The sequence below is a fragment of the Accipiter gentilis genome, chromosome 5, assembly GCF_929443795.1.
Source record: "Accipiter gentilis chromosome 5, bAccGen1.1, whole genome shotgun sequence".
Classification (NCBI taxonomy): Eukaryota; Metazoa; Chordata; class Aves; order Accipitriformes; family Accipitridae; genus Astur; species Astur gentilis.
In genome coordinates this window covers 4,304,510-4,319,062 of record NC_064884.1, presented here as the reverse complement: position 1 = coordinate 4,319,062, position 14,553 = coordinate 4,304,510, and the positions used below count along the sequence as shown (strand labels likewise).

The 14,553-nt window shown below is 42.1% G+C and overlaps 1 protein-coding gene across 9 annotated transcripts in view; it reads right to left on the bottom strand.

Annotated features, from left to right (window-relative positions):
- The window catches only part of CDON (cell adhesion associated, oncogene regulated), a 55,734-nt gene that overhangs the window by 24,726 nt on the left and 16,455 nt on the right, over window positions 1-14,553 (bottom strand). For 5 of the 9 annotated variants that reach the window (XM_049800382.1, XM_049800381.1, XM_049800376.1 and 2 more), the window contains exons 2-7: window positions 10,639-10,775; window positions 8,220-8,492; window positions 6,447-6,593; window positions 5,996-6,139; window positions 5,277-5,564; window positions 4,146-4,415 (exon numbers count right to left, since the gene is read on the bottom strand). In XM_049800382.1, coding sequence (XP_049656339.1) covers window positions 4,146-4,415; window positions 5,277-5,564; window positions 5,996-6,139; window positions 6,447-6,593; window positions 8,220-8,492; window positions 10,639-10,714 — 1,198 coding nt within the window. In that variant the 5' untranslated portion in view covers window positions 10,715-10,775. Of the gene's footprint in view, window positions 1-2,874; window positions 3,232-4,145; window positions 4,416-5,276; window positions 5,565-5,995; window positions 6,140-6,446; window positions 6,594-8,219; window positions 8,493-10,638; window positions 10,776-12,715; window positions 12,806-13,850; window positions 14,031-14,269; window positions 14,431-14,553 lie in introns of all 9 variants that reach the window. The other 4 variants (XM_049800377.1, XM_049800385.1, XM_049800379.1 and 1 more) reach the window with 4 other exon arrangements.

Here is a 14,553-nt window from a genome sequence, read left to right as displayed (position 1 = left end):
ATTTTTGGCCACTTTTTAAAAAGCTGGGAAGGGAAGGGAAGGAAAGTTCTCTTTTCAAATTGAAGACACACTCTCAGCAAGCATTCCTTGTTTGTTTCTTCCTATTTATTTAGCAATGCCACAAAGTTTGGAGACTGAAGAAGGGAACAACGTGGAGAGGAGACGTCCCCGAAGCCAGATGGAGTTTGCTTAAAAATGTCAGACGCCCCCAGAACAATCTCCAAGCGAAAGGGTATCTACTACTGTCAGCAAAGCAGTGGGAAAGGGATGCACCGCCGCACGTTAATATTGGAAACAAATGCCGTATTCACTTGAGGAGGCAGAAGGCCCACTGCATCGTGGTGGACTCGGAGGACTTGTGGGTGGGCACAGCAGGGTTTGACGCCTGCTGGCATGGGGGAAACGGACTCTTGCATGTGGAGAATTAGTTGTGGTTTAGGCTGGTGACAGGAGACCTGCAGTCATTGCTGTGTTTATTGCTGCGAGAGGGGAGTCGTCAACAACTGACAAGTAGCTTGTATTTTTGCTTTGGAAAACAACCCTTGGGTAACAATTTCCATTAAGCAATTCGGATCTAAGCTCTTTTTCTAAGTTTCTGGCATAATTGCTACCCATATAAACCAGCACATCAGACTTCTCTTTGCGGCTGTGTCATTATGCAACATTTTTGGCTGTTGCTCTTAGTGCCATCCCTTTCCCTATAGCCACTGAGACTTACTCTTCTTCCTCGGCTTCCCAGCCCCACTGTGAACCGTGAGCAGCACCGAGTTGGGTCAGATCAAAGGCTGTACGCACCCAAAATCCTGCTTCTGATGACAACCACCAGAGAAGGACCAAACGTCCCAAATTCAGGCGTTAAAAGAACATATTCATAGTTTTTACTCGCATCCTCCACAATACCCAGAATTTTACAGGTCGCTATTGTGTCTCCCCTTCGGTGGCCGCATTTTGAAGGTAAAGAGCCCTCACCATTTCAGCCTCTCCTCCCACAGAATCTGTTCCACACTACGAACCTGCCTGTTGCATTTCACAGCACCTTTTCTTGTTCTTCTAGACCCTTCCTGAAACAGGGGTGCAAACGTGCAAGCAGATTTCAACCCACTGGCATGCCCTGGGTTTGCATGGCAGCAGAGCAACCTTTGTATTTTGTCTCTGCTGTGCAAACAGATTGTATTCCCAGGCATTGCTTCCCCACTTCTTCAACAACCGGAGGATCCTCCCTCCTTATGAGCTCTCTTAAGTACCTTAGCACAGGCTGGGAAAGCACTCTGAAAATCTGAACACTGCAGATCACTGAAGTCACCCACACCTGGCAAGTCTTTCAAATCACCTAAAGACTTCTCAGAGGTGCTTGGCTTCTATAAAAGACAGCTTCAGCCTGCTCTCCACTGTATCCCCTTACTTACCTACAATGAATCCTACTCTTCTTCTGTTTTATACTAACCTGCTAGCTCAGGCTTCCTGGAGTGTGTTTTTCTCCTTCATTTCCATTAGATGAAGTTATTCTGGAGAATTAACCCTGTGTTTAGTAGCTCTGGGAAGCTACTGCCATGCAGGCAAACACCATGACTGTCTAAAAAAGACTTAAAATAAGCACCATGGGTATATGATCCTAAGGCTATCACTTTACATTTTGGTGGTTTCTCACTATGATGGTAGCTTAAGTTGCCCAGCCCGCTTGTAAGACCATGCAATGAATCATGTCATGGAACAGATCCAGCAGAAAGAAAGAAAAAAAAAAAGATACATTTTTCAGCCAAATAAGCTCTCTTACTGTGTGCTTGCACAAGGTAAATGACGGGAACAAGCTGCTGAGGCCGAGAGCTGCTTAAGTTGATCCCACTACCAAAGAAATGCACTGGAATCACAGCCTAAGTCATTCAGGTGCTTCAGAAGTGTTACCTGGCACGAATTCTTCATTAAAACATCTAAACGTTTGAGCATGTCTTTTGGCACAGTTGGGAACTGTTCTAAAACCCTAACAGCTCCCAGAAACTACTTAAGAACTTTTATATCAAAACCAAATGCCTTAACCACCCTCTGCACCATAATCAGCAGCTAGTACAACATATTAGAAACCGATAAAAGTTAATAAACAAAACATTAAAATTGAACTTACTGCCATAAAATTCTGAGGCAAAGCAGTGGGATTTTTCTGTCTGACACAGACTGAATTCTGCGATGATATTTAGTTTTGTGTTTCCACTCAAAGTCCAACAATAATTTACTTGTAAAACTACACTTCGGGATCACTTTCTTGAGGTTTCTTCTTTCTTTCTTCCTCTAACTGAACCTTTAAGCATCTTTTCAAATTATTTACATGAGTTTTAAACTCTAACTGGTGGTAATGAAGAACTTTAAATATGGGGCCACTTACTAAATTCCACTGGCCTTAAATCCCGCTAGCATTCAGCTAAATTTACTAAGGCAAGATGCTGAAAGAGCTGAGAAACTTAAGTCACTTCATGTAACTAAAACTCTGGATCTTAGTTCTTGTGAAGGGAACTTAGGAGAGCTTAAACCTGTTACTAATGTCACACAATATTCCAATGTGAAGAAACGAAATATCTCTTTCACATATTGCCTTTAGTATAAGGACTGTCTTTTCCTAGTAGCAAATTCAAGAAATTAAAAAAACACCCCACCCTTGGATAGGATTCTTATCTGTGATAAAACTAAGTCCACGCAATACACACAGCCATTTCTACTTTGCCTAAGGTGGAAGAGAGGAACTGCTCCACAAAGACATCTTAGACTCCTCTGCTCCATTTCCCCAGGATACCTACACTACATATCTGCCGTTAGTTCCTTATTTTGAGGCATTTCTCACCTAAATCAAGGAGCTGACTGTGCAATTTTCTGCTTCAAGCTTACCAACTGTAAGTAAGGCTTTTGACACCATGGAGCTGTGCTCGCTGATGGCTTCGCACGTGTACTGCCCAGCATGCTCAGGCATCACGTTCCTAATGTGCAAGGAGCTTGAGCCCACTTGAGACATGGAGAAGTAGGTGGGCTCCGCAACGGCGCTGCCCAGCATTGCTTGAGGAGGTTTCTGTGGTTTTGAATGAAGCACGTGGGAAGGGTGGCTGGTCATAAGTCCTCTGCTGTCATACCGATGGATCACAGGAACATGTAGGCCAGTGGCATTGCAAGACAGTGTTGTGTCCCCACCATCTATCACAGTGATGATGCTGGCTGGTGGAGAGACTATAACTGACCTAGAGCCTTTGCCTGGGTGGGGCTGGGGGCAGGGAAACCCAAAGAATGAATTTGGCTAAGAAATATGATGCTTAATGCCAAAGTGAGTCAATACAATTTAAAAAGTCACGCACGCTTTTTAGCCATTTTAACAGTTATTTCTTCTCTAGGCAGCCTCTCCAGACTGAAGAGTTCAGCTGAAACTTGTGCTTAGAGAAGGCTGATAGAAAACTGCACTCAAACCACACTTGAAATTTTCTAAGTAACCAAGACTTGACTGTCAGCGAGGAACACAGTGCAGGCAACTGGCTTAGTCTACTCTGCAGACAAGAAGGTCACAAAACATCTGCTCAACCAGCCTCCACGCAGCTCACATCAATCTTAATAGCTACAGAGAAGGTCAAAAGCTTCAACTACACATGACAGGGAGAGAACAGGAACAGCAACAGTCTTGCCAACATCCTTGTACTAGCAGAAATCAAGTTCTCTGGGTATCAGAAAGTATCTTAGATTGGAAAGTGATCAGAAAGACTACTGGTACCTGCTAATCTGATACAGGGGAAGTGTGCATTAATCCCAAATCTGATGATCATTTTGTAAACTTAAGTATACGGAACAGGCACAATTAATCATTGGCCAATACTGCTAAGAATACCAGTTCATCCAGCACAACAAGACCCCGATTCTATTTAAAAATAAACCGTGTCAAATTCAATCACAAGCTGATTTAATTGCAGCTGGTAATCTAGGTTTTAAGTATCAGGTAACCACGCCACCTCAGAAATACCTACATCTCTTTAATACTCAACCGAAAGCACCTTCTTTATAAGGTTTGCTAAAAACAGTGGTCAGAAGCAAATTGATACATAGTCTAAGGAAAAAAAACAGATTAAAGCTTGAAGTACAAATGCTTAATTTGTGTTTTTGAGGGCTGCAAGTGCTCCTACCCAGCTGGACACGAAGTCTCCCAGTGGACTGCACAAATCCAACCCCATTGTTTGCTACACACTGGTACAAGCCGGAGTCGTCTTGGGTGACACCTCGGATCCGCAGACGGTTTCCTTTTGGCAGATGTCGTGGAGACAGACGGAGGGGAGCTGCATTGTGGAGCCAGGCGAGGGTCGGAGCAGGGCTTCCGTGGACGTCACACCAGAAATGCACGGTCGCTCCAGCGGCCACGGTTTCATCTTGCAGTCCCTTAGAGATCGAGGCAGGTTCTATAAAGGGAAATAATTTTACATAAACCACTGTATGTTGATCTTAGCCTAAGTCCTGAAAAAAATACCACGAAACGTTACACAAACTTATTGTGTACAAAGACCAAGCAAGCACCGCGTACTTCTAGTTCTACGCAGCCTAAAGCTGTGTTTCCCACACACTTGCTTATTTTAATGGTCTCTCCCTTCTATTCCAAAGTCACATTTGCATTAATACTGTAAATAAAACACCTGTATTTTCAAAATAATTCTTTAGTGACATCCCATAATAAAAGGTGTATTGTGTGTCAACATGTTTTTTTAATTACTCTAATGTATACATTTCAAAAACCAAACAAAAACAGTCATGGAGGCAAAAACCTCAAGCAACAGGAAAATCTGCTACAAAGGAAAGGGGAGATTAGGAACAACTTGCAGCCACACAGAAGAGGCCAAGTATATTTCTTTTGCTTTTGTTTTTGTCCTCATCCAAACATATCACCTCCCCTTGCCAGCTTGTTGCTTATATATAACCTCAGAAGAGAAACATCTGATCCCTGGTACATTATTGACACTGTATCCCATATACACTTGGCACTCTGCAGAAAAATAAATCCATCAGTTCTTCCCCTGGAGTTTGTTGTCCTTTACTGTTTAATTATTTCAGACTGCGAAGGATTTGAAGAAATAAATAGTTATGGATTTTAACTTGGGAGAGATGATGAGATATGATCATTATGAACATATCTTTATTCTTTATTTTAATAGGTTCTTTTTAGGTTGAGAAAAAATGTTAGGCTATTTGTAACCAGATGCCAAAACCAGCAAGTATACAACCAAAACATTCATTGCCTGGACATGAAAATTTCTTTTCTTTCTTACCAAGTATAGTAAGCGAATAGTTAACGTATTTCATTACTCCAAATTCGTTTCCCACCACGCAGGAGTAATTCCCAGAGTCCGATGCCTCAAGCCTGTCCGTCACCAGATGGGAGTGCAGCAGTTTCCACCTGCCTTTTCTCAGTGCATCCCGGCCGTCTTTAACCCAGCGGATGGAGGCTGGAGGCAACCCACTGACGACACATTCTAGCATCAGAGAGCTGTGCCGGGGCACTGCCAGGCTCTGTGGTGCGAGGGGGTGAAGTATGCGGAAGCCACCTGAGGAAGAGCCTGGAAGAAAGGAGACAAGACTTATCACTAACTACTCTTTTAAACTGCATTCTCCCATCCGATCCTCCAGTCCTGAAGTTTGCCATATTTTTCAAACACAGCTACTTATACTTGCGACTAAGCATGATGCTGTAACACTTTCTTCCAGAAGTCTTGCTCTGAAATCAGTTTGGTGACTAGAGTATTAGCAGTATCCCCTCTTCAAGGGCTATGTGCTCTGTCCTCTTGGGATTTGAGAAGCAGCCATGCTGCTCCTCTACAGTAAGGGGAAATAAGAATTGAACGGGTAAATAACGCAGGACAGATTTTACATAACATGGTATTTAAGACCAGTGGATATTTAGGCTGATATGCCCATGCTAAAAATCTTAGGGGTGATATTTATTTGGTTTGAGATGTATTTATTCTGGAAAGCTGAACCAAATACTCACGTGTGACTATGAGCTTACGTCCAGTGAGTTCTATTCTGAGATCGTGAGTAACTGGGTTGTACACTGCACATTTGTAGGATCCTTTGTCTTCTAAAGATACATTCAAAATCTGCAGGTTTCCAGATGGAAGAATTAGGTAGTTGTCTAAACAAGTAGGGAAGGAAAAAAGATTATTATATTTAACTTGGTTTCAAAAAAAGGCTTCTTTTTATAAAAAAAAAATTTTACATCACTTCTCAGATATATCAATCTATTCTAAATGTAGGATCACAAAGAAATCATGCTGCCACGCAAAAGATATTAATTTACAAAGGTAGCTTTATCTAAAGTTATTTGCACAGGAAGTTCTGCAAGTTTCTGGAGTTTTTTTTTCTTTAAGTTCTAAGAAAAAAATCCAGGCGAGCTTTTGTGGGATATTTATGTTGCTGACCAGGGGCATAAAACATCTCACCTGTTGATTGCTCCAGCCATTTTCCCCGCACTTGAAAGCGAACCTGTGCTTTAGGGTTGCTTTCTGGCACCTTGCATCCAATGAAAGCTGTACCTCCTTCCTCTGCTGTAATGGCAGGTTTCACTGACATATCAAAATTAGCTAAACCTAGAAAAGAATTGGTAATTAAGAGCAGCCACGGCTTGGGAAATAGGAAGGGCAGTAAGCTCAGTATTTGTGTTTAAAACATAGCTGGTTTCAAGCTGATTATCTTCTCTGGTGCAGCATTTGGACATTCATATCGATAGACATGGCCTTTTCTGTAGTCCGTTACAACATAAACCCTCCTGTGTACATATGCTTCCTTACTACAGGAAGGGCCAGCTTTTACATGGAAATAGTGAGGAAAGAAAAAACAGCCACTACGTTCCCTCAACTGCTCCAGGAAAAGCAAGCAGAGATATCTGAAAGACTGCAGTAATACTCATGGGCTCTGAAGGCACTACAGAAGACAATTTACACTAACAGCAGGAAGCCTGTCCATAAGAAACATTAAACTGTCTTTCTGTGATTATAATTAACACAACACTGAGTATAGCAGCGCCTCCCACTCATTGCCATGAGCAATGAGGCAAGCAGGGAGCTTCAACAGCTAACAGCACCTTCTCATTTTCTACTAAAATCTCAAAAGGAGGAGAGAAGTGTGAAAGCTGCTCTTCTACTCCCTTCATGTTCAAAGCATCTTCTAGGTTGTGAAGTTTTTCTATGTTACCCACCCTTATAGCTCTCTTGAGAGGGTCTTGCTATGGGTCAGTACTTTACCAAAACACTTACTTCTCTCACTTATAAGAAATTTTCCTCCCAGGAGGATTTTGGACATGCTCCATAGATGAGGTACCCTTACAGAGAAATCACTCAAATCCTGCTTGACAAAGGCCTGATTCAGACAGCACCGCGATCCCAAGCAGACAAATCATGCTCACGAAGGAATATTATATTCCCATTCTCAGCACCACATTGTCCTTTCCATGTGGAAAACATTGCCCTTCCTCTTTGAAAGTCCTTTAAGATCAAATACTTTACAGTAATTGATCTAAGCACTAAGGCAAAGACTGATCAGAAGAACCAGTGCCACCGAGAAAAGGGAAACTGTACCTAAAAGGACAGAAGACTGTGCCTACCTGAAGAACATCTAGATAGTTTTGACCACATGAAATGAAATAAGTGAAAAGGAAAATTTGCAGCTCCCACTTATTTTCCAGGCAACAAATACCACTCATTTCTCTTCTAATCAACTCTCAAGCACGCTTCTGCAATGGCATGGCAGCTCAGTTGCTCTTTCAAGATCATTTTGAAGAGCAGCTTTTGGGAGCCTTGCACTTTTGAGGTCAATTCATTGAAATGAATGTTATTTCACTGAATAATATTTGTATTTGCTGGAGAGGACTCTTGAGGTCCTACAGCTCAAAATGAGGCTATCACCACCACTAAATAAACCAGATGTGGTTTTGTCTAGTTGAGTCTTTAAAAGCCTCCAAGGATGGGGATTCAGAAACTCTGGGGAATCTGTTCCAGGGCTGCATCACCTGACAGGTCCCGGAGGACACAGGGGGAAAAAAAATAAAATTGGTGAAAACTGTATAATCAATATATACTAGGTACTGGCTGAGGGGGAAAAAAACCCCACCTTGAAACTAGGTGTTTTCTAAAAGTCAAAGAAAAACAAGCTATACAAACCAGTTGAGATCTATATAACTTGCAAGGAGTGAGGAATAGAAAGAAAAATTAACTTACTTCCCATCGATACCATTGCAGGCCTGCTCAGAACAGCACCCACACTGCTGTTAGCAACACACTGATAGTGACCAGACGTTGACAGGCTGAGGGAGATGATTGTCAGAGATCCTGACTGGATTTCCACTTCTCCCACCTTGCTGTCCAGAGGCTCCCCATTAAACCGCCAAGAAAGGTGAGCCGTGGAGGGCTCGGCAGAACACTGGAGTTGTACAGGTCCACCAGACTTCTGGACAGTAGACATGGGCTCAGAAATAAAACGGGGAGTTAAATCTAAAAGAAAAAAAAATATATTCAGTTAGTGGACAGCATTTTGCATGAACACAAGTGATAAGGTTGATGATGCATTGACTGGTACGAAAGACTGACCGCGATCTGTATTATAGCAATGCTCTCTCCCAAGGCTCCTGCCACTGTTCACAGACCTGGCAAACTTCTTTCATCACAAGGTCAAATATTGCGAACAGACTATTCGGATCAAACACGGACAAATAAAGGGTCTCTCAACTCCAAGTTGCTAGTAATACTCTAGCAGGCATCACCTTTTCCTCTGCAAGAGGAACTCACAACAGATTCCTGCTCTCTCTCAAACACCAGGGAAAACGTCAAGATTCAAACCCCATGAAGAAGGTAACAGCAATTAAACAAACGTAGGTTCAGTGTACAGGAAGGATGAGATACTTCCCCAAGTGTATACAAGGCGAAGACATCATGCTTTCTAGGGCCAGCAAAAACTGCAATCCCACTGGATTGATTCAGAGTGAAACAGCACCCGCCACCTGAATAGATGGAGTACAGGAACACGCAGCTGTAGCTGATCTGTCCCATATGAAGTGGGCCCGGACGTGACTTGTAAAATTTTAGAAATGGTAGCAGCCTGCCAGGTATTTGTGCAGAACCGTCTCTGAGTCTGCAGAACTAATTAAAAATAGCAGGATAAAAAAAAGCTGGATGAACAGCAAAGGCTCTTGTTAATTCCAAATACATGGACTTCATCAGACGAGAATGATGAATTGGGCATCCATTATCTTTACTGAGTAAAGATGAACAGAAACAGGAAAAGCTGCTAATAAATAAAAGGTTCAGTTCCACAAAACTTGGTTATGAGAATCTATTTATTTGCCAGAAGAAAATTCCTGCTTGTTGGAGGAAACTTTTTCCTATCCTGGCCAATGAAACACTGGGAATTATTACCATTTGTTTTCTACGGAATTCTCTGCTGAAGATTTTGTACAAAGGGAGCAAGCAAAAGGCAGTTAACACTGGTAATTCCTATTTGGTTAGAAATACGGGAGAAAAAAATATTAAAATAAACACAGTGGCAGGGGAAAAAAATTCCTAGTTTATAAATGAGCTAAGGAATTCCAGATAGTATGGGTCAAGACGATATTAAATGACATCCAAATAAGAGACAGTCATCTTGTAGGTGGGGCCCTCAGCTCATGCTTTTCTTCTCAAGTCAGTCCATCCAAGCTCTGTTTATGAGTTTCAGATGAGAAACTGTGCATTTTTAACAGAACCATAAACTATCTGCATAAACATAAAATAAAACTGGAAATTAAAGTGTGGCTTCACTTAACAAAAAAGATGAAATCCATAAAAATGGTATCCAAGCATTTCACAGGACTCCAGATGTCCATTTTTAGCTTTTAATTATAAAACTGTTTTTCCTATTAGTTCAGTTTGAATTTCCAGGGATAAGAGAAAAGCAATGACCTTTTTAGTTTGCTATGAAATTGCACTGTTACTTTCATCTTCACCCCTGCCCTTGCTTATGACACCAACACTTTCTGCTCAGCGTAAAAGTCAAAATTGGTAGCAGTGACCCTGCAAGCTGGAATTTATCTCCTATGACTGCTTGAAAAATAAAATTTATCCCATTTGCTTATAACGATTGGCTATGAAGTGCTAAAAGTAGTAAAAGCTTCTTTTTTGTGTGGTTACGTTAAGACAAGCTGACTACACAGAGCATATGTGTCAATTAAAACCATCCCTCTTCTTTTTTTAACGTAAGAGCTGTTCCAACTGCAGCCACGCATCAGCGTTCATGTTTCAAAGATCCAATTCCCCTTTCGCCCTGCAAATTTCAAACCCCTCCCAACCCCACGGGATCACAAGATGCACTGTACGCAGCAAAATCGGCATCCAGCTAAGTCCACGGAGATCCCAAAGAACAAACCTATGTAACAGAGTCTTCCACATTCAAGCACTTGTTTTGAGCCAGGTTTTCAAAAGCAAAGTCTTATGTTCATCTTAAGACTGAGTTTAAGTGCTATCCATGCTTCCTTAAAAGCAGATTATCGATAACATGCATTAAACCACTTTGAAACACCCTCCGAATCATTGTTCATTCAAAAGTACGGGCTAAACCTTCAAAACCTCCGAGCAAGTCATCTTGGCTCATGTGGGAAGGCCTTACCTGAACTCGTGGCAGAGATGAGACCTGTGGCAGCGATGAAGAGCAGTGCCTGTAAGCGTCCAGGATCCGGATGCATAGCGCCAGATTACAGAAGTTGAAAGCACCAAGCTCCAGACTAAGATGAAGCACCAAAACAGCTACAAAAACAAACAAACAGATGTCTACTGTAAGTTTCAGGAGTTAGTCTTTTAACTCTCTTGCAACAAAGTGTTTGGGGTTTAAAAAAAAAAAAAGTGCAACCAGGAAACAGCCAATATTCTTTGCAATATAGAAACCATCTGTAAAAATGAGTTCGAAGTTGAACTTAACTATGTTTCCAAGTCCTATTCTTAAGATTTTTCCACAGCTGGGGTATGAGGCATCTGCGCTGAACCATACTGCCTTGACAAATTAGACCTTCCAACCAGAAGAATTGAAGTCCAAAGTAAACAGCTTATCTATTGGAGATAATATTGTTTGCAAACAATAATCATTTGACCATCTATCACCAAGCTACACTTGTTTTACAAGTTTTTATGAATCTGCATGCTGCGATGCAGCTACTGCTTGTAATTGCTCTAAGCCTGCTTACTGAGACATGTCATCTGCTTGCTCCTTCTAGTGTGCTTTACAGTCAAAGGATGGTGAATGTCTACTAAAAAAAAAAAATCACCAACGTTAACTTTGGCTCTCATTTATATTCCCAAATCAATACTGCTTTCTCATATATACTTCTGGGGCACCCGTTATGTATGCTTTTATCTACACAGCTGCTTCTACACGAGGACAGTTCTTTCCTTGGCCATATCACACCTGACCATTCAGTTATATAAGATCTCACTTTCATCACCAAAAAATACAAACTAAATCATGAAACCAGCAAAATACAGAGTCACTAAACCAGCAACCTAACTTGCACAAGGCGAGCCTCAGAAACAGTGTTTCTGACACTCAGTCTCCATCAAATACTCTCTTCTCAAAGAAAAAAAATAAATAAAATAACCTGCACTGTCATTCACTTGAATTTTCTATTTGCCTTGCGTAATATTATGATGAATAAGATTTGAGTTCATTTAGCACAGTTACTTCATTTATCAGCCCAGCCATACAATTTCGCTGCTGATAACACTCAACATATATTTTAAACATCTCATATATCAGACGTGTATATAAACATGAATCTAACACACATACAATAACTAGGAGTTTTACTGCCAGTGTGCAGAAACAAGTGCAACAATACATATGCTTGATAGAACTAAGTCCCAGTTTATTGAGTGCTTACAGAGCCATTTGCTTTCTAAGAAGGCGGATCCAAATATCAACAGCAAAATTATTCCCATGGCTTATTTAAAAATAACAGTATTTATCATTGGAACATCACTGTAAAATATATATGCAAAATAAGCATCAGGAAAAGACTCCAATAATAATAAAAGAATCACTCTAGATTTTATAGAGCTATTTGCTTACTGCTACTTCTTCCCACACACTGCACTCCAGGCTTATAATGACAGCTTGAGAAGGCTGAAAGAAACGCTGTCAAGTTCTGCTCCCGTTCCTGGGCAGTTTTATCTGATCCGGCAAATTTATTTCAGCTGTTCAGAAGACCCAGTAATCCTGCAGACCAGGCTGGTTCCCCAACAACAGCCGGGGCTGTTTTGGTAAGACACAGATGGCAGAATAGACCGGCTGCGCAGAAAGCATCTTGGTTTATTTGAATTCTCACTCAGTTCAAGGGCAGGAGAGCCGCTCCACCAGCAAGCGCAGAGGACAAAGTAAACACCCAAAGAACTTGTTAACATCAAACACTTTGCTGAAGAGGGGTGGGGGGCAATGTTGCTTTTTGCCAAATCTTCCCTTGACTATTTATTTATGAAAAGCAATGAAACGTATATTCTAGGTCAACTTTAACCCCAGCACATGGAGCTACTGGGTTATTTTGCAGCTGTCTTTTCAAACAAGGCCAGCTCATTATCTTTAACTAAACTTTATCTTCGGAGATCTACTTTATCCAGTCTCTGATTTCCCTCTGTTTATCTTTCTCTTTACATGTTCCTAGCTGCCAGTGTCAACAGCTACTCCTCTTTTGACCTACCAGTTTGGCTTTCGCAGGCTTGCGGAGTGGTAAGATCAACTGTAAAGCAGTGAGTACACAAAGCAAGCCACAAAGACCAAAGTTCTTTAACTGGAGGGAAAAAAAGGAAAAATATTCACTTTAGTTGGAGTAGCATTGTTCAGCAACAATACTCGGGCATCCAAGGAAAGTTTAAGACCCACTTTTGAAGGAACTGCAGAAACCTCCTATTCACTGGTAAAGGAACGCAAGAGGAAGATGAGATCCAACATGCGATACACAACCCAAAAATATTTGCTTCTTTCTTTTTCTTTTGCAGATGATGTCACTATAGAAGCCCCTTACTAAGTATAGAGAAGAGGGCAAGACCACAGCTTGTAGTTTTGGGGTCTTTAGAAACCCAGCAGAGAAACCTTGCCTCTAATATTGTATTAATACATATCTGAGTCTTAAAAGCCCTTAAAGATGGAAAAACGGGGCTCTTCCCCTTTGTCATCATTTCAGGAACCCTAAACTCCAATTTTGATGGCAAGTACCAGTCATTGGGGACCTACTGGGCACAGAAAGAGGAGCACTTTGCTTAGATGTGGCTCCATTTCAGTGTCTCAAATTCCAAGATGAGCTCACCCGGGAACAACTCTGCCCACTGTTCACTATTCCACGCTTGAGAGAATGAATCTCCATCACTGGTGGATCAAATAGTCAAAGTTATTTTGAAGTAAGAGGTGTCACTGAGAAAAGGGGTATTTCTGAGCCTTTTAAACTAAAACAGTGGTAACAGGAGTTAATCATATAAATAAAAATAATATTCAAGGTTGAACAGAGATGGGTACGGTTTTCAAGGATCAAGTCCTTTCCAGTTTCACCAGCAATTTCTCCAGACCATCAGTGCAGCATACGAGAAAACCACAGCATGGCAAAGGCCTGTATTTTTCCTACTTCCACCAAGACATCTTCATCTATAGTAATCTTCCAAATATCTTCATCCAGCACTTGAGCTCCTTGTCAGCTCTACAGTAACTTGTTGCTCACAGACCAAGGAAAACAAGGAAGATAACGGACTTGTGTCATGAGGAGGAGTCGACCCAACCATTCCAATTGGACGCCCACCCCTCAGAAGCATAGTGCACACGCAGGGGCATCCAGGAACATGTACCTGGTACTCTTGGAGGCAGTTAATAAGATGGAGCACTTCTGAAGACGATACAGTTCTGGTCGTGAGCCTCCTCTGTCACAGACACTTTTTAAAAAGGACACCTCGCCAAACTGCCATGGGGACAGGCATGCGCCCGTCCATCAGCTCGCAGTTTCAGCCCTGTGACCTTCGGGATGCCATCTCCAAACAGAGGGGAAGGGCACATTTTAATTAGTCCCTTTAGGAGCACCAGAGAGGTTTCCCAGTGCAGGAGCAGGGCTGTCACCACTGCCAGGCTCTCACATCAGCCCCAGCACGTGCCGGCTAGGTTCTGCAGGGCAGATTGCACACCATCACCTGGTGGTTGAGGCCTGAAGACCTCACAGGGATGGACATGGGCCAGCACAGGCCTGAGAGCCAGCCTCGGCACATGGACTTACCGAAAAGTCCAAATGGGCTGAGACTGGAAGATAAACGCACCAGACGGGCCAAGCGGGCTTCTCATCTCTGATCCGGACAGACTCAACACAGCCCTAGCAGCAGCCCTTGCCTCTCTTCCCAAAGCTTCATGCCTGTCACTGATTCTCCGGAAACCAGCCATCTTCAACGCAGATCCACATGCCTGGTCCGTTCAGTGTAACTAACTTAACCTATCACCTCCACAGTAACTCACTCCTACCTACTTGCTTGCCCCCCAAAAAAGGTTTTACACTCTAAAAGATGA